The 26,635-nt window shown below is 39.8% G+C and overlaps 1 protein-coding gene across 2 annotated transcripts; it reads right to left on the minus strand.

Annotated features, from left to right (window-relative positions):
- Window positions 1-890: 890 nt before the first annotated feature.
- Window positions 891-26,429, minus strand: LOC139811835 (uncharacterized). 2 transcript variants are annotated; one of them, XM_071776261.1, is made up of 5 exons: window positions 25,771-26,429; window positions 25,386-25,431; window positions 8,817-9,558; window positions 8,207-8,606; window positions 891-3,218 (listed from the first exon to the last, which is right to left on the minus strand). In XM_071776261.1, exons 3-4 carry the CDS (start codon window positions 9,458-9,460, stop codon window positions 8,213-8,215), a joined length of 1,038 nt encoding a protein of 345 aa, XP_071632362.1. In that variant the 5' UTR covers window positions 9,461-9,558; window positions 25,386-25,431; window positions 25,771-26,429; the 3' UTR covers window positions 891-3,218; window positions 8,207-8,212. The 2 variants fall into 2 exon arrangements, with proteins under 2 accessions (XP_071632362.1, XP_071632361.1); XM_071776260.1 differs by lacking the exons at window positions 25,386-25,431; window positions 25,771-26,429 and adding an exon at window positions 10,731-11,854.
- Between the last annotated feature and the right edge of the window lie 206 nt (window positions 26,430-26,635).

Here is a 26,635-nt window from a genome sequence, read left to right on the forward strand (position 1 = left end):
TTTTTTCATGATCAAATATAGCTAAACAAGCGGTTTTGGAGGTTTCAACTTTCAACCCTCTATATATTATAGAAATTACAACTAATTAAAATTTTTTACTAACATATTCGGATTTAGTGACTCCAAATTAGTAAAAATTGGCTGATATTGTTTCCGAAGGAAGCATTTTTGTTATAGCGCAGTGTAGCATCACGCGTTCGATTTCGAGCGTAAGTTAGTTCGTCAGTGTGGAAACATTGCCCCAGACGTGACATAATCGTAAGTGCAACGCTTTTTAATAAACGACCGGAAATCGACCTGCCAACATTATAAAAGAAGCATTAGAAATGCAATAGCCGTAAGCGCAATTTTTTTAATAAACGACCGGAAATCGACCTGTCAACATTATAAAAGAAGCATTAGAAACTTGAAAAGTATAAAAAGATTTTTGTGGCATATGATAAAGTAACGAAATTATTGGTATATCGTAATTATTGACGTGTCATTGTTAATTTCAATTTTAATTTTAAATTAATACAAATCGCTTTTTTGTATAATAAAGCAGAATATTTATTACGGTATTATATTATAATTAAAAACAATAAATAAAACGTATAATAAATTCAGACTATTTGAATTGCAATGTACTTGAATATAAAACATTTTCCTCATCCAAACATCAAATTATTCGGAAAGAGGTGGTGAGGACTATCATATACGCGTAAAGAGTGTGAAATTAAGTAATATTATTTAATTATATTCAATGAACGAGATGTTATAAATTGTATTTAATTTGCAATGCATTTTCCGTTTTTCTTTTAATATTAAAAATCTTTATGAATCTTTCAATAAACTTGATTAATTTTATAAGTAATTATTATAGTATAGAATGTTAAATTAAACAACGTGTGTATAATGAGTAAAATGTATTTTAAATATTTCGTAAAAAGATATATCAAGTACAAGATCGTAGAATATTTATTTTAAGCTTAATCAAGGCACTGATATTTACAAGAACGTTGATAGCACTAGTGACGATGGAAATATCGTCTACGTCCGTATATAATTTACAGGAAGTTCTAATTCTAAAATGACACTTTCGACATTTTCATAATACTTTGATTCAACTCGAGACGAAAGAACGATCGAGTATTGTAACGCATTTGTAAGTAATATAAAATTTACAACAAAAATATATAATATTTTTTATAATCGACATCGCTCTTGTAGAAATGTATACAATAAAACCGTATTATATATTACGAAGCGTGTATTATGATAAATATAATCGCATAAATTAATATACATTCGCAACAATTTCATCGTTTCTGTTAGATGGTAAGAGAATCACGCTTATATTGTAAATATTAAATAATATTTCTATGTATTTGAGGGAGAAGGAATTGTATCTCTTGATGAATAATAATTAATTATAATAGTGACAATTAAAAACCTGTTCGCATTGCTTTATTTCACATATTTAAGGCACGTGTACATACACATTTTTCTATCACGCTGTTAAATATTCTCTTAAAAAATTCATTAAAAAATATCTAATGTTTATTTGATTGCTGCAACGTCATATATAATATAATGACGAATGACTACTTTCGTTCTTGGATAGATCGTAATATCGCAAACAAGTAGCACGACATCATGTATAGAAAAATGTAACAGTAACTCTTATACGTTAGTACCTTAAATCCGTCAAAAATTTCGAGTATAAAAAAGATATAAATATTAATATAACTTACCGCCTACGATTAGTTAAGGCACTTTTATGTACAAATTTTGATTGTGTCTCGCGCTGCATTTAAGTCGATTCACAGATTATTTCCATACAGGGTGTATCAAATACTTAACAAAGCTAAACACGAGGAAATGATAGAGGACATACAGAGTGATGCATATAAAATATTTCTATATATATATTGTAGATTGCTTTATATGTATATATATATATATATATATATATATATATATATATATATATATACTTATTACACATAAATATTAGAATATATACACATATTTAATATATATAACATATTAATTATTATTTATATAGTTATATATTTGTATATTTTTGTATATTCTGATATTTACGTAGATAATTAGAATTTTCAATGAGACTCATAGTCCATCATAAAAAATATTTGCAGGAGTATTACAGCCAATATAAAAATAATATAATTTATACAGCAAATATAATTACGTAGTTCTCTGCATCATTTCCTCGTTGGTTAACTCATTTCTATAGATACACCCTACATTATACTGTTTTTTAAATTTTTATTATCTTAAATATATAACATGTTAAATTGTGCAATAATAAACACACGGCGTAATAAATATTTTATAAACATTGTCTTTATAAATAAGAATGTCATAATTTAATCTTTCAAATCTTAAACACGTGTACTGTAAAAGTTTAATAAAATAGCGTATCAACGATCGATGATGATATTAATACAACAAGAATCATTGTTTATATTCTATAGCATGGCATTAACAGATGTTATGCGCATTTATCTCAATTTTACATTTTCGCGGCAAACAGTTTCGTATAAATACAATCATGTTTATAATATAATTAAATTAATTGTACTTCTTGGAATATAAAGAGCCGAGAAAATAAGTATTTTCTTTCTGGAAGCGCAAAACGTTATTGTTAAAGAGAATTAAAATATTTTTCTCTATTGTCTAAAAAAAGAGACGATTGATTAGTACAGTCGAGAATATGGGCAACGGTACGCTAATTCATGAAATTAACGTAATTAATATGTATTGGTATGTATTGTAAATAAAATAATTTTCAAAGCTTAAAGAAGATTTAAGGTACACTGCAATGAAAATAAGCAACCGTTCATAAATATGAGATAAGGCGACGTAATATCGAGATTTAATTTGTTTTTAATAAATCTATTCTAATTAAATAAAAATGTTAAATTAAGATACATTCTTTACATTCTGTTGATAATCCGAAAGACGAGGTATAATAATGAACAGATCTGCTCAGCGGACAAGTATTCACAACAGTAAGTACGATTTTCCAACTTTTGTTATCAACCACAATACACACACTCGTGTTTATGATATCGTGTCGATAGATTGTTGAGAGGATCTTCTCATCCAGGTCTAGTGAGATCATGCGAAATTCGATCGAGGCGTATTATATTATATATAGTAGGCTTCGAATTTTGTTGCAAATATTGATCTTTCCTAATTGAAACCTGTAACTGAAAAAAATCACAAAGAAATATTAACATTCTATGTGTGTGAGGCAGGCAATTAAATGTGTAGACATTAAATTGGTATGTAAATAGAACTAATTTTGTTACACACAGAGTGGTCCATGTTCTAATTACTTTCTGTTGTGAGAATTAATTTTCACAGTTTCGTAATATTTCACATGGCTCATTCTGTGTATTTTTACGATAGAAATCGAGTCCTTTTCCTTTTATTGTGAAATTCTGCGAACGTACGAAAATTGTCTTCCTCGCGACAACCGTTACTATCCGAAATATCCACGAACCCTTGTCGAAGATTTATATCGAAAGAAAACAGTTTCCATCACAATTTCGTGATCCTGGGAGTAAGGGAGGGAAAAAAGATCCCGTCTATCCTCGAGAGATCTTTTGTCCCGTCTCGCTATTGTGTTCCGTCACTGGATCGCGCGGATCCTCGTTTAGCTGTATTGGGGAAGAATTAAATTCGGAAACGGACGGACGAAACGTCGCGGACATCCCGTAGATTCCGGATATATCGTGGGAAAAAACGCACGTACAAATAATGTGGCAAATTCTCATTTTTCTTTGGAAGAAAGCATCAGGGGGCAAAGGAGGAACAGGAGGATAGTTTCGGTATGAGAAAAAAAGCTGTCAGAGATCCCTGCTTTTCATGTTACACATTGAATTAAAAAGCGCTGTAAAAAAAGTGACCTGAAATGGAAACGTATAATTAATAATAGATGCAACGCAATTTATAATTCAAATTGTGATTCTAAATATTATATTCAAAAAATAATATAAATATATAGCAGTATTATGAGTCAATTTATAACGTGATGCAATTTGAATTATCATACAAAATTAAACAGTAAATTATATAACCATTGATCTTAATGGATATCTTTTAAGAAAGGTGTTATAGGAATGTACATTGTATTAATTAAGCTATCGAGCAACGTAAATTTTATAGAGAAAAATAGCGATTTTTAATAACAAAAACAGAAATTTAAATAAATTTCGAGGAAACTCTGCATATATCGTTATCCGTTTTGAAGCGGACGGTGTCTCGTAAAGAGTTCGGTGAAGAAATATCTTTCTCTGCGTAACCGCAAAGACGCCGATAAAAAAAGTTTGAGGAAAGCGTGTATGGTATACATAAGTGGCGAGAGATAAATTAGAGAATCTGCCACGCCTGTACTTTTAAGATCCTAAGAACCGACGTGAAGTGTTCTTTGGCGAAGTATTCGTTGTCTCCCGAATCTGGAAACCCTCAGACTCATTCCTTCTTATCTGGCGCACGTCGATATTGCGTCTCGATAACCGAAAGAAAAACGTATTTTTTAAACTGCAACTGAATTTCAGCTATTAAAGAAAGTACAGAATTATCTGCATTGATTTATGCAGTTGGATATTTTCTTGACAATATTAAAAGAACTTAAACACTATATAGAGTTTAATTAAGCTGTCATTATATATAAAAATAAAAAATAATTAGATATCTAATATTTTTTTAGAATATTGAAAAATTTATCGAATTATAATCATAAAAATAACAAAATATAAAAAAGTATATAATTAAATAGAAACAAAATGCCTGTATTTTCGCACTAGAATTAATTTAAAAAATCAAGAATTTAGCAGTACTAAAATCGGCTCCAAACCGTCACCGTCGTTTTAAAGTTGTCGCGCTGCCATGCTGGTAATGTTTATTGATAAGATAACCAACATGCGGGTTCCACCAGCATATTGTTCGTTGGATTCTTTGTTCTACGTATTGAATGTCTGTGGAATAAGTCGAAGGCGGAAAACGACTATGACGATCGCCATAAACTTCGTCGCGTGCTTATTTCACAACACAGTTTGCGCTAATTTATTAATAGTCTCTATTTGAGTTATATATTATTTTTTAAAACTAATTTCTTTTTAAGAAAAAACAGAGAATATACTTTTTGATATTTTTTAATAAAATATAATAGCTAATTTCTGCTAAATACAAATATTACATTGTCATTTAAAAATTAAAAGACAAATTATTATATAAAAGAAAGGATTTATTTCTTTTTACTGTAAAATATATTAGAAGCTCGTTATATATAAAAAATAGGTGATTTTTAAAATTTTTTTTTGGTTGCTGTAATCTTATATATATGAAGAATCCGCGTAAGTACAGGAAAAGCTACTTTTCTTCTTCTATTTTCTTTTTTTGTGTAGCGAATTTATGGACTTCTTCTGCCATCGAAGGGCCCTCAAGAAAAATTCTCACGATTACATGGTCGCAGCACGACCGTATCTCATACCATATTTAATCTCTATAATACGTTTCAATTACTAAAGCGAGACGCGGCCATTATTTACTGCAACTTTTAGCCTACGGCTCTTTCCGGCCACCCCTGCACACGCTCCTACCAAGAAACTGCCGTGTCCGACGCGACGTTACGCCACTTCGATTAATTATCTTGATTACCGTGGATTATCTCGCGCTTAATTCGCGCATAACGCATTTCCGTTATCGGTATAATATGTTATTCCAAAAAAGAGATTTAATTGGACTGACCGCGGCTCGGATGAGAGAGGACGGAGAGATCCGGGCTTTCACCTCGCGGAATAACGCGGTGTTAAAACCTGGGCCTCGTGTACCCCTCGCGGTGCTGTCCCCCGCGCGAGAAGCGAATTAAATGCGAGGAAGAAAACCGGCGCAGTGGTCGCACACACCAATATACGTGACCGGGAGCCGAGTAAGGAATTTATTAAATTAATTTGACGCGACGACGCATCTCGTAAACTTCGTAGATGACCTCACTTTATAATTGTCGAGAATTACTTGCTGGCCGCTCATTCCAGGCCCTCGCGAGCCTAAAGTCTAAAGCTCCTTTTACTCCCTGCGCTTCTTGTCGTATCGCGATATGTTTCTGTGATAACTATATATTTCCACTGAGAGAAAATGTATATATGAAAAAAGCGCGGCGCGTTTGTTAAGAGAAAGATAAATGAAATTTTATGGTAAAATTTGAAAGATTCTAAAGAAATAATTAAGATAAATCCATAAATTAGGAATATTTTTGACAAACTAAAATTTCGCGAAGTTTATTACGTAACGTATAATTTCTTCTATTTTCTTAGAAAAAATAGAAGAATAAAATTTTCTCATGCAATAATGATGATAGAGTTAATGACTTTGAAAGCAACAATTCCGTACGAGGCGTTTCACGGCCTATGACTCGACTTTTTTAAATCGTTATGCCGCGCATATGTCAGTGGGAGCAGCAAGTCAGCTTCCGTCGCCCTTCAGTCGATCAACGTATGTGCATCCAGCGCTACATGTCGGCTTGCTACATGTACGGCACGTGGGCGCTACGCACGTTTCTAAGGAAACCGCGACTTCTATTTGTGGCACGGCGACTGGCACCGCCCGCCAGCTGATTTTTTTCCCCCGTCCGGAATCGAATGCATCGGTTATCGCTACACAACGGTCACCTTTCTTCCCTCTAAGAAATATACTCATTTAAAATTTACCATACAGAAATTGAAATAAGTCTTATAAAAGTCGTAAAAATATAGAAAAGAAATGTAACGAGACTCTCTGGCGAATCTTCCAAGAAATTTCATTTTCTTTATTATTGTTTAAATTTGTTTATGTTATGTGTTTTTACGCGTGTTAAATAAATTGCCTAATATAAGTGAATTTAAACGAAATTAATGAAAATGAATCTCTTCTTAACGTTGATTTTGTTTTTTAAACACTCACACAGATATTTTACAAAAATATCGGTAAGTATTTATAAGATGATTTATACATGCTCATACGGATATCAATTTAAAGTTCCTCTAACATAAGTGGATTTGAAAGAAGTAGCTCGGTCGTGAAGCGAACATGTGTCAGATATCCATGGGAATTGATGACCAGCAATTGGAAACCAAGAAGATTGAGGAAGGTCTGGTTGCGAGATATTTCAAGAAGAATATCCAACATATGGCTAGACGTTCCGCCACTTCCGTTCGTGGTTGCACGCTTTTAAGATGACACACCATGATCCACCAGCCATGTGTCCCCCAAATTGCATACTGCCGACCATTAAGGTTACGCTGACCTTCGATGCACAAATATGACAGAGAAACGAAATTTGGAATTGCAAAAGTAAATCAATTGAAACTTTTTATTGTCGAAGGAAAATCTAGGTATTTAAACATAAATTATCACTTTTTTTGAATAATTCCGGAAATGACATTTTATAAGAAAGTTCTTTTCTTATCATCATTGCTAGGGTTAAGTAAAGATAATTATAAAAATGATAAATGAGAGATTGTTAAATAGAAGAAACAACATTTTTATGCATTATTAAAGCATTATAAAAATTTGATATCCTTTTCGATAGCAAGATATGCTCTTTAGTATAAATATTCTTTGAAGGAGAGGGGTTCACGATGCGACAAAAACGTAGGAGGGACCGTGACATCCAAGTGTCACGTCGGCACGTACTTCGCAAAGTGGTTCGATGCGTAAAGTTTATTTTCGAGCTCGACATAGCACGTGTTCGGGACGAAGCGTCGAACACGAGTTTCCACTTGGCGGCATTTCCGCGACGCGGGTATCACGTGTGCATCCTGAACGTGTGCATCGGACACGTAACTCGCGACACCCAAACGAACACCTCTATCTTTATCACGTTCGTCTTTTTTGCGAAAAACTTGTATATCATCGATTGCGTCAAAATCGAGTAGTCTTCATTAAGTATTCGCCTTTTCATCCACTCGAGATCGACAGTAAAAAAGTAAAAGATATGTCATAATAATGTAATTTTTCATTAAATAATAATACAGTTTTTATGATAAAATAATACGATGTAATAATATTTAAAAGACCTACCTACATGGCTATCGAATTATGACCATTACTCTTGCGTTTAAAAGGGTACGCGAGTTTTTATGTAATTTATTGTTATCGGCCGGACTCCCAACTTGAACAGACAACTTGAGTTATAAACTCGTCGGAAACTTACCTATGGTTACACGTGCGTCAGCCGTTGCGTGTGTTGTTGATGGACGAGTCTTCCCTGTTCTTGTTCCCACCAGCTGACGACATCCATGAATTCCCCCGTCTCGGTGATCTCTTGCTTGTAGTAGAGGGCCCCGGCGAAGGTTTCCGGGCTGGTCGCGTAGACGGTCGTCGCACCCTCTTCGCTGTCCCCGGCACCGCTGTAGGGTGACAGAATCTGCGGCTCCAGATTCTCCTCGTTCTGAGCGTAATACTCCGAGGGCGGCGAGGCCACCGAATTTGGCGATAGTCTGGAGAAATTCTGTCCACCGGTCATAGTTCGCGGTTCCAAGTTTTCTTCATCGCCTGCCGAGGATGCGTAGTAGTCACGTGGGGATGGAATAGCCGTCCGATTGGGGGATAATCTGTGAGAAAAAGAAATAAAATTAATATGTTTAAAGAAAAGCATGCTTTTAGCTCTTTATACTCAAGCGCTTTAATTACATTATTAAGTTATAATTAATGTGATCATCCATAATTATTTTTTAAAGATATAAGTAATAAAATAGAAGCGCACGTCTTTCTCCAAATTTCTGTCTTCTTTCAATTGTTTCATCTTAACATTCAAAATTTACCTGGATAATGTAATTTTCGATTTGGTAGCACTTTCATCTTCTTCTTCATCCACATGTTCCCCCTCGTCGTCTTCCGCGGCTAGTACATCATCCTCGAGAACAAGTCTCTCGCCAGAGCCATTGTGAGTCGAAGAGATGACGCTGCTGGTCGGAGAAGGCGCGCATTGTACACCGACAGCAGTCTTGGAATCATATTCCACGCCATCGGCTTCGGCCAGGAGCCTCTGAAGGCCTCTGATGTACTCCACTGCCATCCTGAGAGTCTCTACCTTCGACAACTTTTTACCCCTGTCACCATAACCCGCGGCAATGTGGCTCGGAATGTGTTGTCGCAATGTAGCAAATCCATTGTTCACTTGTTTCACGCGATTCCTCTCCCTGGCATTTCTTCGAGCAACAGCAACAGGCGGTGGTTGTCCATTCTTGCCGTGCTTCTTCAATCTGGAGGGATCGTACGGGGGTAACACTGTCGTGGAATTTGTTGCGTTACTGCTGGTGTTGTTTTTCGGGACTATCAACGTTGGTTGATTACCGATGATATTGTTCTCGTTATCTTGTAACGTTCGCAGCAACATCAATTGTTCTTGATCGTTGCCGTTTATCTGTACTCTATTGCAAAACACCGTTACCCCCATGGTCGCCATTGTGCTCGTTTCAACGAGTTCTTTTCGGTGACACGAATCAACGTAAGGCCTTAGAATGTGTGAACTATCAGCGAAGTCGACCGCGATATTGTTCCAAGCTGAAAAAGTTAATTCCTTTCGTAAAGTTTTAACGTTGTAAGTAATTTTTTAAAGTGATTTATCGAATGTTATCAAGAATCTTTATCGTTTTTATTGAATAATAAATAAATCTAATGAGAATAATTAATGTGTATAATAAAAATGGAATATAATTAATAATAAATTTTACATCTACGTTAAAAATTATGCAGTATCGCGATAAATTATGGATTCCACGAACTATTGTGCTTTGAATATTGTACCGCGTAATTTCCACAATAATGTTGATTAAACGAGTTGCGTTAGGAGACACAGCGGTCGATAAACGACACTAATGCTTGTCGAGGACGAATCTAATTGCCGAGCTTATAAATAAAACGTGTCCTCTTCTCGGAGACAAAGGCGATTATCGACGTAGACCGTTCGACGACGCCACGATTGGGTATCAATTCAAATCTGGGTCAGACCCTTTTCGTGTTCGCAAAAAAGCATTATAATTATTTTATATGAAGACATAACACTTTCAAATTGTGATTAATGAGATATTCTTAAATGTTTATTTGTAAAGAAATAGTATATTATACATCTAATTTTCTATCTTATATATACTTTTATTCTTCCCGAAAGCTGACGATTCGAGATAAAAATGCGTGAATTTTTACTGTAGTCTTTTACAAGAGCTTATAGCTTCTTCCTTTACTAACTCATGAAGCTGATGACCCAAACCGAGATCTAATTGTCTCGCTGCCGGTCGCCACAGCTTAAGTAAAGCATGAGGTCACCGTCTATTCTTCTCCACGACGCGACGGTCGTCGACTCCTCGGAAACTATTATCGAGATCTTTCAAAACAAATCTGTCTTAACGCACGTTATCAGTATATTTTGATGGAAAATTTATTTCTATCTAATATCAAATATTATAAATTTCGTTCTGTGCACATATCGTTCGCTCACGACTGAGCACTCGCCGAATCATTGCGGGTTTAATTTAAATTAATTTAATTTTTTAATAAAATTGAATTAAAACGGTGGGTCCGATTATAAAATTTATTTATAATTTTAATTTACTTTTAATTGAAAATAATTTACTTGTGTAGTACAAGTTATTGCTGTTATTGTGCCAATTGCTATTAAGCGCACTATAAAGACGTTATATTTTTAAAGCGATATGGCTACTCAGTTGAATACTTACCGCAGATCAAGGTGACGCTTGATGAATATACTCTCTAACGTTTGCCATGAACACAAATCGTTTGACGATTTCATACACAACACACGTTTGATCATCAAATGTTTATACAAATGAATAATAACAGTCGTTATGAAATAGGAAACTGAAGAGAGAGAAAAATTGAAGACATTTAGATTTTGATATTTTATCCGTTCATGTGTCTCTCATTGATATCTTTTCGCGCAATGTTATCGATTAGCGCACTTTTCTTCTTTATTAGAACGTTGATCGATGTACTGCATGTTGCACTTACGATGGGCACAAATATTGAATTACAATCCAGCTTTCGACCTCAAAATCGCAGCAGTCACTATGTCACCCACTGTAAATTATTGAACACACCGTGGACATTCAAATAATTAGAGATCAATATTGATCTAATGTTCCCAAACAAACAGTATATAGCTCCGTAATTCGTATTTGAATTATTTTGGCACGGTGTAATATTAATGTAGATTTGTCAGGATCGATCTGTTTTGTATTTTAAGTCGCCGGCACACACGAAACACATTTAACACGTATTTCTTTTCTATAAAAAGACATTTTTGATGTCCAATATATACGAGAAAAAGATTCTCTTGAAACTTTAACTATACGCACTCAAGTAATCCGTTCGATTGAAAATCTTCATTCATCACCACTCTTCACTCTTCACTTACGACGATCCACATGGATCGTGTGGCGAGCAATCTGGTCCACGTTGATTTACGAAACGGAGCGGTAACGGAACGGAAATATCGAGGGTGCCCTTAAGAGTACAAAGACCCCTGGGACTAGCTGGAAGCTCGCGTTTACCGTCGCTGGAAGGGAGATCTTCACGATCGCGTATCACCAGCACCTCTGTTCGCCGATCATGCCTCCGTGGTATGCACTACATGGCGTCCGCTTCGAGAATGAGCGCGGACATCGATAGATGGGTTACGTTTCAGCATTTTGCCGTGCCGCGCCGAGTTGAATCGCGGGGTTGGAGCGAGAAGGGAGAAGGGCGCCCGTGCGCGAGAGGGAGCGAAAGCCGTGAAAGGGAAGAGAGGAAGAGAGAGAGAAAGAAATGGTGGGGATTTTCAGCACGCGCCGCAGCCCCTCGTTTCTTCTCCCCCGGAACTGAAAAAGGGGGACCGTGCGCGCCATATGCCCGGGTAGAGAGAGAGCGTGTGCCGGTTGTGCCACTACGTGTGTGGGTCTACGGCCCAGCAATAAATGCGTGGCGCATATTGGTGCGTGCGTACGTGCGTGCGAGCGTGCGTGCGTGCGTACGTACCTTGCCCGCAATTACCGCTTCTTGTACCGGCCGTAGAAGACTGTACGAAAGACAAAGTGATCTTGGTAATCTAATGTGTAATTGAACGGCGGTCGATACGCGATTAAAGGGATCTGTATTATTATGTACTTTAGCCCTTATTGGCCTACGATGATACACGTGCCGACGGCGAAGTAATATTATTATTATGTAGTCATGTTTATATTGTTAGTCTACTTAGCGCCTGTCTCTACCCGGCATGTCCTATCCTACTTGCATACAATATATTATGCTAGAGGTTCGTCATCGAGAGGCATTAAGTTGCCTATGCATTTTAATCAATATCATTATTATATAGAATTTTTTTAATTTCAGAATATTTTCGTGGTCAATATAGAATATATATACTTGATTTTATCACAACTATTACTTATTTAATAAAGAACTACTTTTGTTGGAATATTGCGAACTTCATAATAGTGATCAAAGATTACATAATGGATATGTGTATCAAACAAATGCAATTCGTTCTTGTATTTCTATTTTTTACGGTCAGATTTTAATTTTCACTTTGTAAGTACGGCATAGAATGTAACATGAGAAAAATACTCCATAAATTTTGTATATTATGATAGCACTTGAGAGACGAAATAATAAGAATTTAATGTAGCTTTTAGTGACTTCGTACACTTTTACTTGCAAATAGTATTGAACTGCATCTCAAATCTTTCAACTGTATAAAAAAAATTTTTGAAAAAAAAAATAATTCAATTCCACCTGGCATATTTCCTACTGCGGCAAAAGACAGGAAGAAGCACACTCGCTCGTCGCGCCGCGGAAGTTTCGTGTTTCGGGGCGTACCGCTCGTGAGAACGACATACCAAATGCGAAATATAATTTTTGTTCGGGAAAATAAAAAAGACCGGTTCTAAAATTGTCTACTGGCGGACATATCATTATTTAAAAGCTTCATGCTTTATTTCATAAAAAAATTGTCTCAAGACTTTGTTTTATTAGCAATTATTTTTAAAGGTATCTACTTATCTTAAAATAAAAAGATAGAAAAAAGTGAGAAAAATTGGTTCAAAACGCCTAAAGATTCTTATTAAATAATCAGGAATTGCTGTAGTTGCAAAATGGTGATTGAGTTGAATATTGAATTAGAGCGTACCTAACTGTAATTTTTATGCGCATACGTAAATTATAATTTAGAAAGCAACCGCGATAAAAAGCTTTTCATGCCGAGGGCTGTGCTGATTATGCCTAAGGGATCGGAGGGTTCAGTAGGATTCGACCTAGATCTAGTCTGCATTTGTGCACCCAAACCTGAGAGCCCCTAAACCGACCGTACGATTAAAACGGAGGCCCGAATTTATAATATAATACATTATGTAAACTGGGGCTGTGTGCCTACAAAACCTCATGCGCAGAATTTTAATTTTAGATTTGCAAAGCGATAATATTATTTATTAAAATGCGATAAATGTCTAGAGTCCAAGATATTTATGTCTCATAAATCTGAATTGATATTTTATTGATAATCAGTAGTTCTCAGTTAGCAGTTTTTATGGTATAGCAGGACGAAATGAACACTGACTTTCCGTTCCATAACAGCTGGGAAAAATCTGTTTATAGGAATAACGCGTATGGTGCTGTCGTTTTCCCATATGCGAGAAAAATCCTCTCCTTCCGTAAGGGGATTAACGCAATTCGTGCGCGAACGGTTTTCACGTGACACCGATTAGTCCTTAGCGGTTAAGACGATGATTTATGAAATCTTTCTCGAGGATGATGCTTTCTCTTCTCGCTTCCTCATTATTTTCATTGAAAACGGGAAAGGATCAATCCTCACATATGATACTCGTTAACGACGATGGGATATTTCCTTCTCGAGTAAATTGATGAAGGCGGCCATTCGATGCGGGTTTGCTTTTCGCGTAACGCACAATTGAGAATTTATATGACGTGGTATATAAGAAAAATACGTATGTAAGGACGTCACGCAAGGAATATAAAACGGCACATATGTGCATATATGTGCATATATGTTCGTTGTTGCACGACCGCAGCTCCTAAGCGTCGTGTCTTATCGCGCGTTAAATGTGCGTAATTCAGCGATTATCATTGCGAGAGTAACATATATCGAGCGCTTGCCATTTAAAACCGATGTCAAACCAGGTGGAGTCCGAAATCGCGGTACCTACCATGCCCCATAAAGTCCCCGGATATGTTGATCCGGTAGTTGCGCGCAAACAGACTCAAATATTTTCAAAGGCGTATACGCGGCCTCGGCGAAGCCGAGCTTTTTGCGTGCGCGCGAGAAGAGGGAAAAACGTGCACGTCGGAGCACAAAGTGATCTGATCCTGATTTACGTATCCAGACGAGGCGGCGCGATCGTAATATCCCCCGATCGGCCTCGTTCCCGCCACGGCACTCTGTATATCACGGAGTTTCGGTATTATCGAGCGGCGCATCGATGCCGCTCGCGACCGTCCGACTGATAAGTTTACAGGCTCATCCGGGGGCATTATGCGTCGGAGAAGATTCTCCAACAATGGGAGACTCGGTGGGGCCCCACGGCGGTCCCCCGGTTCTCGCGCATAATCCCCACGAGCACTTCTCTCTCGTGGGATTCCGCCGAGGCGTGTGCGCCCCCTCGGTGCCCCTCGGCACCGGGAGATTAAAGTTCCTCTCGCGAGGGTCGCCGCTCTATATATTTCGTTATAAATTCGGCTGCGATTCTCGTTCACCGCGGCTTATAGTATTGGCAGTGCCGGTCGCGCTCTATATATGGACGCGAGCGTGGCACCATCCCCGACAGTCCCCCCGCTAATTTCCCGTATTTATTGTTAAAGGGATAACCGTCGAGGTTATTGATGACCGTATTATTGTGACAATGCGATGCCTATTTGATCACATTGCCGTGGCGGAACGTAAGCTCTTTCGTCTTGCACGCAACATACGGCGCGCGCACCCTTTAAGTTTACATTTCATTTAAATTCGAATGTTTCGAATCTATATATTTTCGCTTTTAAAGATCTCGCCGTTCTCTTGCTGAACACTATCATAAAGATTCGTAGTAACGAAATAAACGTTATTGACTATATTTAAGTATTGATCGTAAAGTGCTAGCTTCGTTGTAGGTTCGTTCGTATTGACGATCGTCACCGCCTGGCACGAACATGACTCGTTCTTCCGGTGCGACGGGGTGGAGTAATAAGTCCCTCGACTCACGATTATCGCTCAAGTCATGCCAGCACGAGCGCAAGTTCAACGTGTAAAATTCGTGCAGCCTGATGCGCCGCGGGGGCCCACGTGGTTAAAAAGCGCTAATAACACGACGAGTGCTTCAGACTTCGTCTGCGTTAAGCGGCCGAAGCGGTCGACAGCCGCGGCAGAAAGCAAGAGGCAAGAGGGATGGAATGAGAAGGAGAGGTGGTGGTGGTGACGGGGAAGTAGGGAGTAAAACGAGGCAGAAAGGGGGTGGATCAGTGCGGGCCCTTTGTCACGACGCGTGCCCCTGCACGTGTGCACGACCAATGCCTACGCACTTCTGTTACGCACCATGCTTCGTTGCAGGGGCGGATTTCGAAGCGATAAATTCGAACGGCGCGACGGTGCTTCGGAGGAATGAGTTGCACTTCCGTTCTGCCTGCAATTTAATTATTATCGTGCAGTCGAATTAATCAAAAGTGAATACAAATTTTTGCTTTCATTTAAAAAAGTCTATGAAATCACAATGTAACAATAACATCTAAATTTATTATTAATATTATCTTTAAATAATAAAATCTAATCATAACAAGAAAAACACTATTTAAGAATATTTTAATTAATTGTAAGGATAGATCTAATTAATTACATTAAAAGATATTTTAGCCGAAAAAAATTTTAATTGTAATTTAGGGAATGTGCATTGGATAGAAGCAAGGAAGAAATTGCGATATCATCGTGTTGTTTTCATGACACGCAAGATATATTACGTGAAATAGTCGATTCCTTGTTTCTCGCCCCGACCCTGATTCGAGGCGCACTTACGCTCCGCTATACAACTCGTCCTACGTGCCTACGTAGGTGCGTTCTATTCAACTACGAAAGGTAATTCTACTCCCCTTTTCTCTATCGAGCCCACCCTGCCACGGGCTGAGCTTTACAATGTGCAAAATTATACGATCAGGCTGCTCGATCTACTCTCCCCCTCTCCTGCGTTTCACGCTGACTTTGCTTGAATTTGTCGATTGTAAATGATACTCGTACGTTTTGTGCAACATAACACGAAAATTTTTGGCATCAAATTTTGTATAGCGACGAACACACGACCTTTTCGTCAAAGAAGTGGCATTAAAATGACGTAATGATGAATGTATCAATTGTAAAAAAGACATTTTCATTATTAAATATGTACTTGTTATAAAAATAAAAAAGTCTGAGTATTATTATGATTAAGTGCAGAATTTTTCATCAATTTCACCCTGTAAAGACAATAAAAATCCTTATTATACTCATTGATTCAAATATTATGCTTCTGTGACATATTAAAATATTTTTTCCTACTATTATTCGATTGCATATAAAAACGTATTTGAATCAAAGACGTGCATGTCAATGTTAATTACATTACGTCATGTAAATGTTTTTGAATTATACGGAAATTAAAATAGTTAATTGCTTTATTGATTCTGTCACCTTCACGCGATTACTAAATCTTCAGAGTACGGAAACAGTCTGCAGCTGTCTGGATTATCTCAACTTTTAATAGTGCAAGAAGAGAACTGTCTTCCAAATATTCGCGCAATCTCTTAGCGGTACCTTTGCGCTTCAAGATAACAAAAGTAAAAAAAAATTCTTCCTCCCCCCTCCTTACGCGCGAATATTTGGAAGACAGTTCTCTTCTTGCGCCATTAAAAGTTAAGATAATCCAGACCGTTTCGATGATAAAAGATTCGAAGGCGCAAAAAGTTCAAGCCGTTTCCTGCTCCAGGATTCGGTGGCTGGTAAGAGAGGGCGCAGAAAAGAGCCGAGAAGAAATCGCTCCTTTTTTTCTCTTTCTCTCTTTTCTCCCTTTTTTTTGCCACACGTAGTCCGTTCAACTCGCGCGGAGACTAATCCGTAGCGCCAATGGATCTCACGCTCCTCTTTTTTTGCCGACCCTCGGCGAAAATGCCACCGCGACGATCTTACGCGTCGCTTCGCCGAAGGCGTATGACGCGGCCGCTCGCGACAAGAAGCCAACTGTCGTCAGTCGTGTCATCCAAGGATACGCAGCGATGATAGTAATCAAATGGCGGTCGGCGGTTTCCTCCCGGAAGCAACCATATGCATCCCGCTCGCGATATGCTCTTGTCTCGCGTTGATGTCGCGTCGATTGCAAATGTCTTCACTGTTCAGAGAAACCATGTGGTTGTGTATGCATTAATGTTTTTATTACCGACCCTTGATCGCAGCGAACCGATAAATTCGCCTCATTTTAAATCGCTATACAATAATTTGTATGATTAGAAACAGTACAAAGGCAAATTATTCTAATTTGATCGTTTCTTGTCTACGCTCTTCTACATATACATTCTACACATGAAAACAACTTTAAAAAGTACGAAAAATGTTATTTGTACTTTTAGAGTAATGTGTTTAAAAAATATAATGGAATACGTTAAACGTCATTTAAACTACTTTTCCCACAGTCCACCTACAGTCATCATAGCTGAAACCCATTGCTTATTACACGTTATAATTGTGTATTATTATTACAAACGGTAACTTGTTTGAAGCAAAAAAAAAAAAAAAAAAAATAAAGATAATTACCGATGCATGTAACGTCGCATCGCGGCGTCGGACTCGTTTCGATTGTTATCGAGACGCGCGTGCATGTGTGTTATAACTTACAACCTCCGACCTACAGGCATAGAGAGTGCAAGAAGGAGGCTTCTGTGCGGCTCGAAGTCGCGTGGCCGAAGCGTGGCTGCGACTTACCGTCCTCGTTCATCCTGCCGGTTGGAAGGAACCGGATGACGGGAAGGGGACGGCAGATACGCGCGAGCGACGGTGCGAGCGGGACGACCGATGAGAGGCGCACTTCGTTCGTGTGCCCGGAACGAGTGACGTGGGACCAGCTGCGCTTTGGGGTGCCCGCTTCGTCCGCTTCGTGCTCGCGCGCGAACGGGATCTCGTTCGTTCGGTCTGCGTCACAATGCAACGATCGCCGACGTGTCGTGTTTTCCTCTCCCGCTTTAAAGGGAACGAGACAATCTTCCGGAGACGACCGACGCTCTTTCTCTCTTTTTCTGGCCATTCAGGCCAATCGGGGCACACGCGTTCTTTAACCCCGTCTCCCGCGGGATTCGCAATTTCGCTGTCAGCGAGATTACGTTTGGTATATGAAAAACGATATATAGGTTGCGCCTGAGAGCCGGCGACCGGCGAGTATCATTTCAGAGGCGGGCAGGTTCTCCAATCAATTTGCAAGTATTTTCATCCTCTTTCGCAGAGAGTGCAAGTTGATGTTTCGACATAATCGAGCAGGATACTTTGAGACAGATAATTACGAAGAAGCAAAAAATATATTAATGCCACACACCGGCAGGACAGACAAAGCTTTGAGAAATTAATATCGAACAGAATGGGAACGGTTGATTGACAGTGATTCCGAAATTTTTTTTACACAACCAGTCGACATCGTTAATGAAATGCATTTACGTTGTGACTTGCAGATCTCGCGACGCGATGCAACGCAGGTGAGAGTAACCGATTTTGCACCTGGAGGCATCGCGAAATTGAGCAACATGAAATATCGATCGTATACCGTCGACAGCGTCTCGACATTTGTTGCAACAATGTAAGTCGAAATGATTAATTAATTAATTAATGAACTAGCGAGTTACGCTCTGATGACTTTCTCATGTCACAATGTTACACATTGTTCGGTATGACTTTCTTGAAAATCTTTCAATACATTCACAATATTAAGATACGACGCACACGAAGTCTTTGCAAGAATTTATTTAATTAGATAAAATATAGGAATAAAATATATCGATAGATTAGAAAATATGCGATTAGGCATTTTTTTCCGTATACGGATAAATTTTTAGTAACTGAGATCATGTGTTAGAAGTCTGTCTGTACAAATAAAAATTGAAACGCGTGAGCAGTCGTGCGCTACCGAGGCAGGGTACCCGAACAAAATCAAAACGTGCCGGGTTGCGTCCGCGCCGACACGAGCCAACCCCTCGGGCTCGATTTTCCTCCCTACTACATTTCCTAATTACGAAAACACTCGTTTCCTCGGACATTTCGGGGGGAGGTGACGGGGTTCGTTTCCGACTTCCTCTCATCGGGCAGACAGTCGGTTCCTGGTCTCGGACGAGCGATTCTCTCTCTTACGGCTTGCGGCTCCGACATACGCGGGGCATAACATATGCGGGCAGATGGTTTCTGTCCCCCTCCGTACCCCACCTACCCTCTCTCTTTCTCTCTCTCTCTGTACCTCCCCGCACCGACTCCCTTCCCGGTACATTCGATTTCTGGTCTCCCCTCTTCGTGCTGCATCGCGTCTGAGCGGCGACCCGAGCCGAAAAAGCTCGGGGCACCCTCTACGAGCGCGCGAGTGCTCTTGCCTGTTGCCCACCCCAAAAATATCCCAAGACTCATCCAACCACCCTGCGCGGCACTCATCAATAACGTGCGCAGTGGTTCTCCCCCCGACTCGTCAACCACTTGTGGAGTTTCCGCTGATGACAATAACGGGATACTAATTTCAGTAACAGAAAATACATATATTTTATCTTCATTTGTCTAATATTCTTAAACAAATTATCTATATTGATTTATGGAGAACCATCGTAGATTTCTCTTTCAGCGTAATCAATGTTTGAGCAAAATCTATATTAACAATTAACGTCCATCGTATTCCACGACATGTCACAATAGCAGTTGGATACGCCAAGTTCCGACTGCCGTCGAGACCTGACTCGGGAATCGATTCACTCGTCGCCACGTCACGTCTTCTGTCGAGAAGAGCGTTTTGTAAGGTTCGGGCAACCTTGCACACGTGAGAGAGAGTGGCGCAGGAGAGTGAATTTTAGGGGTGGATTCAGCTCCGTGGCATGCGACGCTATTCTTTTGTGCCTTCGACCCCAGCGAGGCCGACACTGCCTCTCGTTTCTCTCTTTCTTTCTCCTTTCCTCCTTTCGATTGCCGCGGCGTACACCTCCTTTCTTCCCTTCGTCCCTTCGCCCCTGCCGTGACCGCGCTCGTGCGCGAGGGGTGCCCCGCAACCCTCCGTCTATCAGGGCAAGCGCCTGCACATGCGTGTTCGCACGCGAGGACAACGGATCTCATATTGTATTTCACGTCGGGAAAGCGCGCGAGTAAAACTGTCGTGTCGCTTAATGTATTCGCGGCGTGCTAACGAGTGTCTGTGATTTATCGCCATCGCCGAGAGAGACCCCGTACTTTCCTCTTGTCGTCGTTGCTACGGCGAACACTTGACGCAGGAAAAAAAGGATGCAAATCTTATATACGAGATAAATAAATATAATTTAGAGAAGCAGCTTATGTATTTTGATTTACATTTTTCTTTTCACGCATAAAACCCTTTCTTCATCAAGATTTTAACGTTTGTCGTGTTTTGTAAACTGAGTTCAGTTGTATCCCAACACCGTTTTGTTACACGTTTAGCCAATTCCTTATTTTTAAAAGGTCAGGAGGCTGTCGACAATTCTGATAATTCCGGATAGTCGGAGAGAGACCGCGTATTCCATTGAGAACCTCTAGTGTCGCTACGCGATATCAGTGCAGTTATTCCGGATCACGGTCTGTACGTATCGGTCCCGGAGTCCTGGGCAGGGGCGACATATGCCACCTGAATGCCGAAAATCAGGGGGAGCAGTCAGGTTTCTGGATCGAGTCGAAATTCGGGGATGCAAATAGAGATTAGCCATTGCCGACACACCGCGCCGCGCCGCGCCGGCTTACCCCTACATACGTACGTGCGTGCGTTATACGTGCGTGCGTGCGTCTGCATTAGTCGCGTATATATGCATACATAATTTATCGCGCCACGCATCGATACGGGGTCTGGCGTCTGTTATTGTTAAAGAACGCGGTGGCCACTTCGACACAATTGTTACGGCGCATCGCACACGCACATAGACGCATAAATTGCAAATTTGGTGTTTTTTTTGATACTGTATGCACCGGTCCACTCAGGGGGGGAGGGGGGTAAAAGAAGAGGGTATATGTAATACGCTAGGTGCACAATAACGACTGCACTAGCATTGTGCCATTGTTACTTTTTGCATCCATTGTATATTTTATTGCCGTGTGTTCGCCTAGTATTGCAAATTATATTAGACGTCTAACATGTTTTAGGTATTCGAAAATGTCTAAAACAAATTACTATATTATGCAGTGTATTGTAAAGTTATCGTTAGAGATCCATATATTTTCTAATAATTTTGTTGTGAATTTGTCCACCAAAAAAGCTACGATATATTTAAAAAAATTAAAGTAATTTTTGGAGATATGTGTATAGTTTAAATTTCTTTGACATATATAATTGAAATTGTTTTTGTTTTATGAATTGATACATTGATTTTGAAATCGATTGCTTCATACGGTTAATATCTAGAACCGAATATATGCATTGATTTCGATATTGGAATCACAAACTGAATAACGTAATCGATTTCGGACTCAGTTGGATAACAATTACTTAAAACGATTTCACATATCGATTTCGAAATCAAATATTGATTGCCACAATGTTCAAGACGTAAAAAAAAAGATCGAAAAACGACTTTCATTCTTCACTTGGAGCATGCCGCTAGTCCTTTCCCGAGCGGATAAAGGAAATCAATTTACACATAAAAATGCGGTTATTACTTTTTGCCGCTTAATGAAACGCAAGCTTGTCGTTGCGCAATGCCCGGTTCGGAAGAGGTGCATGGAGCGCGAAAGAGAAAGAACGAGAAGAAGCCAGGGAAAAATTTTCACTGTCTGACGTCGATGAAAGCAACTCGTAAGAAGTAGATATCGGTATGACACGATCAATTCTTTAGAATAAAGATCCTTCGACGCGGGAGAGACGTAGATGAAAAAGAGCAGGACGGAAGAAAGAGGAAAAGAAAGAAAAAGAAAGACACATTCCAATCCACGTGGAAATAAATCTCCATATCTGACACGAAATGGAACACTTTGGCACTTTTCTACTGTAAGCCACGGATGAATATCCCCGCCGGAGGAGACAGAGAGGGTGGGGCGAAGCGCGGAAAAAGGAACCCGATGATTTCTACTTCGCTATGAAAGAAGTTGCGGACTACCAAGAGGATGGGTCCGGGGGATAAACGCACGAGAAGGATAGATAAAAAGAAGAATGAAAGGAAGATGAAGACTGGATGAAGAAATGGACCCGTCCTCCGATGGCACGGGGACCGTCTCAAATCCGTTTCTTTGAAGAAGTTTTCTCGTAGCGGTACAGTCTCTTCTTCTTCGTGCATTCTCTCGCCAGTCTTTTTTTCGAGTTTTGATGTAGGAAAGGGATGGCACCATTAATATCATTGATAAATTGCTACTGAAAATGCGAAATTCAGAAATGCGAAATAACGTTTGCTTCAAATTAATAAAACTGTCATTATTTTTCTGGAATTAGCAAAAATAATATTGGTAGAAGCAGATAATTTAATTGGTCGAGTTGGAAGATTGATCGAACAGAATTGGTCGCAATTAATTTTTATAAATTCTACTCTTTCTATCCTTCTTACTTTTATGACAAATCGCACCATTAATATCATTGATAAATTGCTACTGAAAATGCGAAATTCAGAAATGCGAAATAACGTTTGCTTCAAATTAATAAAACTGTCATTATTTTTCTGGAATTAGCAAAAATAATATTGGTAGAAGCAGATAATTTAATTGGTCGAGTTGGAAGATTGATCGAACAGAATTGGTCGCAATTAATTTTTATAAATTCTACTCTTCCTATCCTTCTTACTTCTATGACAAATCGCGTTCGTACAATGGTGGGACTCGGTAGCAGACAGCAAAAGAGAGACCCTCTAAGGTCAATGTACAGGCTCGGTTTGGTCGCCGATCAGGTTCTTTTGTCCCTTTTAATCCGCAAAGACGTTGCTTGCGTAGCTGTGCCAACTTCCATCCGCTGGCTACTGATTTGTTGACTCACCTACAAACCTAAAAATCCTACAAAGTAGACAGGAAATCGGACTTGAACATGTGTAATTCTTTCCTTCGGTTTCCTTCACTGTTTGTCACTTTCGTTTTTAACCAAAAATATTTATTTTAAAAAATTTAAACACGATAAATGGAAATAATTTTTTCTTTCGTATAACGCAATATTACTTTAATAATTTGTGTCTTAATTTCATACTTCTGTTGTAAAGAAAATAAAAGCGTATACTTACGGGATGTAAACTGAAACGTTCAACGTAACAATACTCTAATTATACTTTGTTCTACATTTTTAATAAGTAGGAAAGTAGAATATGGACAAAAATTAATTACATTTATCACAATATATTGGTCAAAATCACGAAGCACTTTTGACAAATAATTCACAAAATAATCTTTATACCAATCTACTTTCTTTCAAAATGCAACGTAATGGCTTGATAATAATTGACTCTCGGACCACTATGTTGCAATCGGAGATTCGGGTCTGCTATAAGGTTTAAGGAGTAAGCCTCGGAGATATCGGACGATTAGCGCTTCCTGTCTGATGCGGCAACCGCGAGTTAGCGAGTTGCCGGCACGCGTCCAGGATTCGCCGAAGTCAGACTCGCGGGGTGAGCGAGCGGGGCCGCACGGTCCTCGCCAAGAGAGAAGCAGGCGAGCGAGGGGGGCCAGAGGGCGGAGAGGGAAAGGGAGACAGGTGCATCGCACTGCCAATTATATTTCGGAAGGGAAAAAACGAGCGGTGCGTAAAAACAGGAAAAAAGTCCGAAGGCGCGCGCACATACGCACGTGCGAGAAGGAGAAAAGGGGGGAAAGCGAGAGCAACGAGGAAGGGGGAAGATTGAGGGCCCCAGCGAGAGCGGGGGAGAGTAGACGGAAGAGAGGATAGACGGGATACTGGAGAGGAAGAAAGTAATGGTGGTACTTTTTGAGCGAGAAAAAGAACGGTGCGCCGCGAGACGATGCATCGCATAACTCCATTTGCCATGTGATTTACGCGAACTTAATAGAGAATTTACATAATTATGGGGAAACAAAACTGATGTAATAGCATGTGCATCCTATCAAATAATGGCGATGTTAATATTACTTCCGACGAATGTTATTTTGGATGATTCACTGCTGTACTCCGTGGCGCGGCGGCGTCATTCGCTGCGTTGTTTTTAGAGAAAACTAAATGTTTCTAAAAAGTCGGTAATTACGAGACTTACCTTGACTCGAGCCATCCATTTCTGGCGACACATATGTACATTTATAGAAAAAAAACTTGGCCGGCCAACGAAGGGGAGCGCGGAAAGATTCTCAGGGACGATTCGGCCGTGTAAATTCGCTTTAACGCGATCCAGATGCCCGCGTAATTGACAGACAGACGGGCCTCGCGAGTGGTCGATTTTCATATTTTATCTCGGTAAACGGCGCGCGGTGACGGTACGCACGGCGCACCGCAACATTTAACGACAATAATGGCCGAGCATTAAATCTTGGGCGTGTATGTCACCGCTGGCAGCTCCGCCGGGCAGCCTTTAATTATCACGAGATTCGGAAGTGGACCCGAGGGGCCCTACGGGACCGACGTTGAGCCCGTGGATTCGCGAGGGGGGACGTGTCCGAGAGGGACGAAGAAGGCGCGGCCGCAGGAAGAAGAGTTTTGCGCAGCGGCTACGATCATGAAGAAGAGGTCGTGCACCTGCTGTTCGCACGCCACTAAAGGCCGTATTTATACTCGTTACTTGAATCTCGTCTCAAGGGCGTATCAAGTGAGATATCCCGATCGGAATTTTATATCTCAAGACGCACATAAACGATTCGACGATGACACTTTGAGCGGAGATTTAATTAACAAAAGAAACAAAAAGAATAGTATTCGCTTATATTTACCACTCAGGCGTAGCGTATGATTGTGGGTATAAATTACCATTAGTACGGCGAGATTGCGAGACGGTGTCGTCGTGCTATATTTGCCTGTTTGCTCCCAAATTGCACTTTCGCCAGGCTTTTCATATTTCGGGTGCGTTCGCGCGGAGCGCGCTATTCATTTCAAGGCAATAGATAATATAATGAATTTGTTCATTTGTAATATACGTTACGTTACGTTAATTATCTTTTACGTTACGTTTATTTTATTTACGTTTGCAAAAAAAATTTTTACAAATTTATTGCCTCGCATTGAAATTAAAAAATAACTCACCGGCCGATGCGCAACAGCGGAGTAGTTGTTGATCCCCTGCGTCGATCTGTAACATAAAAAATATTTTTACATTAAAGCCATCATATAATTATCGCGCCAGCGGTTTCATATTTCCGCTGGCTTATTAACTCGTTCGCATAATTAATGAGCGCAAGTAATATTATAAGACCGTGCGAATAAGAGAGACGCGACGTTCGCAATGTCTCTTCTTGCATATCCCGGAGCTAGATCGAACTCCGAAATTGCGCCGGAGTTAAACGGTATCGTACGAGTTAATGAGTATCATGTAATGGACGAAGTCGCGCTTGAGAAGTTGGCGGAATCTGCCATCCGTCACAGGACTGACAGGACAGCGAAATAATAAATGGACAACAACACTACTCACCCCACGGTTGCTCCGCTGTCGCCCGATGCCTCCCAGGCCCCCTCCTCCTCTCCTCGATCCTCCTCCGTTGGTCCATTGTCGCACTCACTCACGACGCGACGACGGTCACGAGCGAAAATTGACGATATCGTCTCTTATGATCGCGCGACATTAAAAGGCACGGCACTCCCGGTATTAATCTCGCGACGCGGCGCGCACAATTACACGGCGACGGAAGAATTACGTCGCGGTCGAAGAAACTACGAACGAAACTATACGATCCGCGCGCAGGTAGACGCGACAAGTGAAACGAAGGTGGCGGAGGGAGTTTCGTAAATCGCGCACGGCCAACTTCACTCGCCAGGAGCAACTGTCGCGAGAACGCGATTACGCGACTTTGATTAAAATTACGTGCAATTAAATCATCAATTTTTTAGAACATTATCTGTCCTCCACGATCGCCAAATCCGTCAAACACGATTAAATATGAGGTTAAATCGTTAATAGATACTGTCGCTAATTAAACACGTCGCGGCTCGCGGCTTGCGGCTTCACTCGATTCGGGGTCCACTCGTATTCTTTATCCGTGTTCCGAAAACGATGGACGACGGCCACTTCATTCTGAAATCGCGCGACACGACGCGAGCGAGACGCGAATCAAGTTAATTAAGAAAAGCGAAATCAATCGTCCGAAAGAACGTAATATAGAAAGTCACTATTATCGAATGCGACATTCCTCGGAATCCGTATCAATTCCGCGAAGCACATGCGTAGTAAATAAAATCGATATATTAGGGCTATCGCACAAAGTTGCTTAGGCTGCATAAGCATAGCATAAAACCGCCGCGCTGGACCAATGAACATCTTGCATCTTACATAAATCAAT

Source organism: Temnothorax longispinosus, chromosome 4 (assembly GCF_030848805.1).
Source record: "Temnothorax longispinosus isolate EJ_2023e chromosome 4, Tlon_JGU_v1, whole genome shotgun sequence".
Taxonomy (NCBI): domain Eukaryota; kingdom Metazoa; phylum Arthropoda; class Insecta; order Hymenoptera; family Formicidae; genus Temnothorax; species Temnothorax longispinosus.

Excerpts from the sequence above, each read along its gene's own strand:
- LOC139811835 (XM_071776261.1), bottom strand. The coding sequence starts at position 9,460 with ATGGCGACCATGGGGGTAACGGTGTTTTGCAATAGAGTACAGATAAAC. Across the intron at positions 8,607-8,816 it reads TCGAAAATTACATTATCCAG|ATTATCCCCCAATCGGACGG; the intron begins GTAAATTTTGAA and ends TTTTTCTCACAG.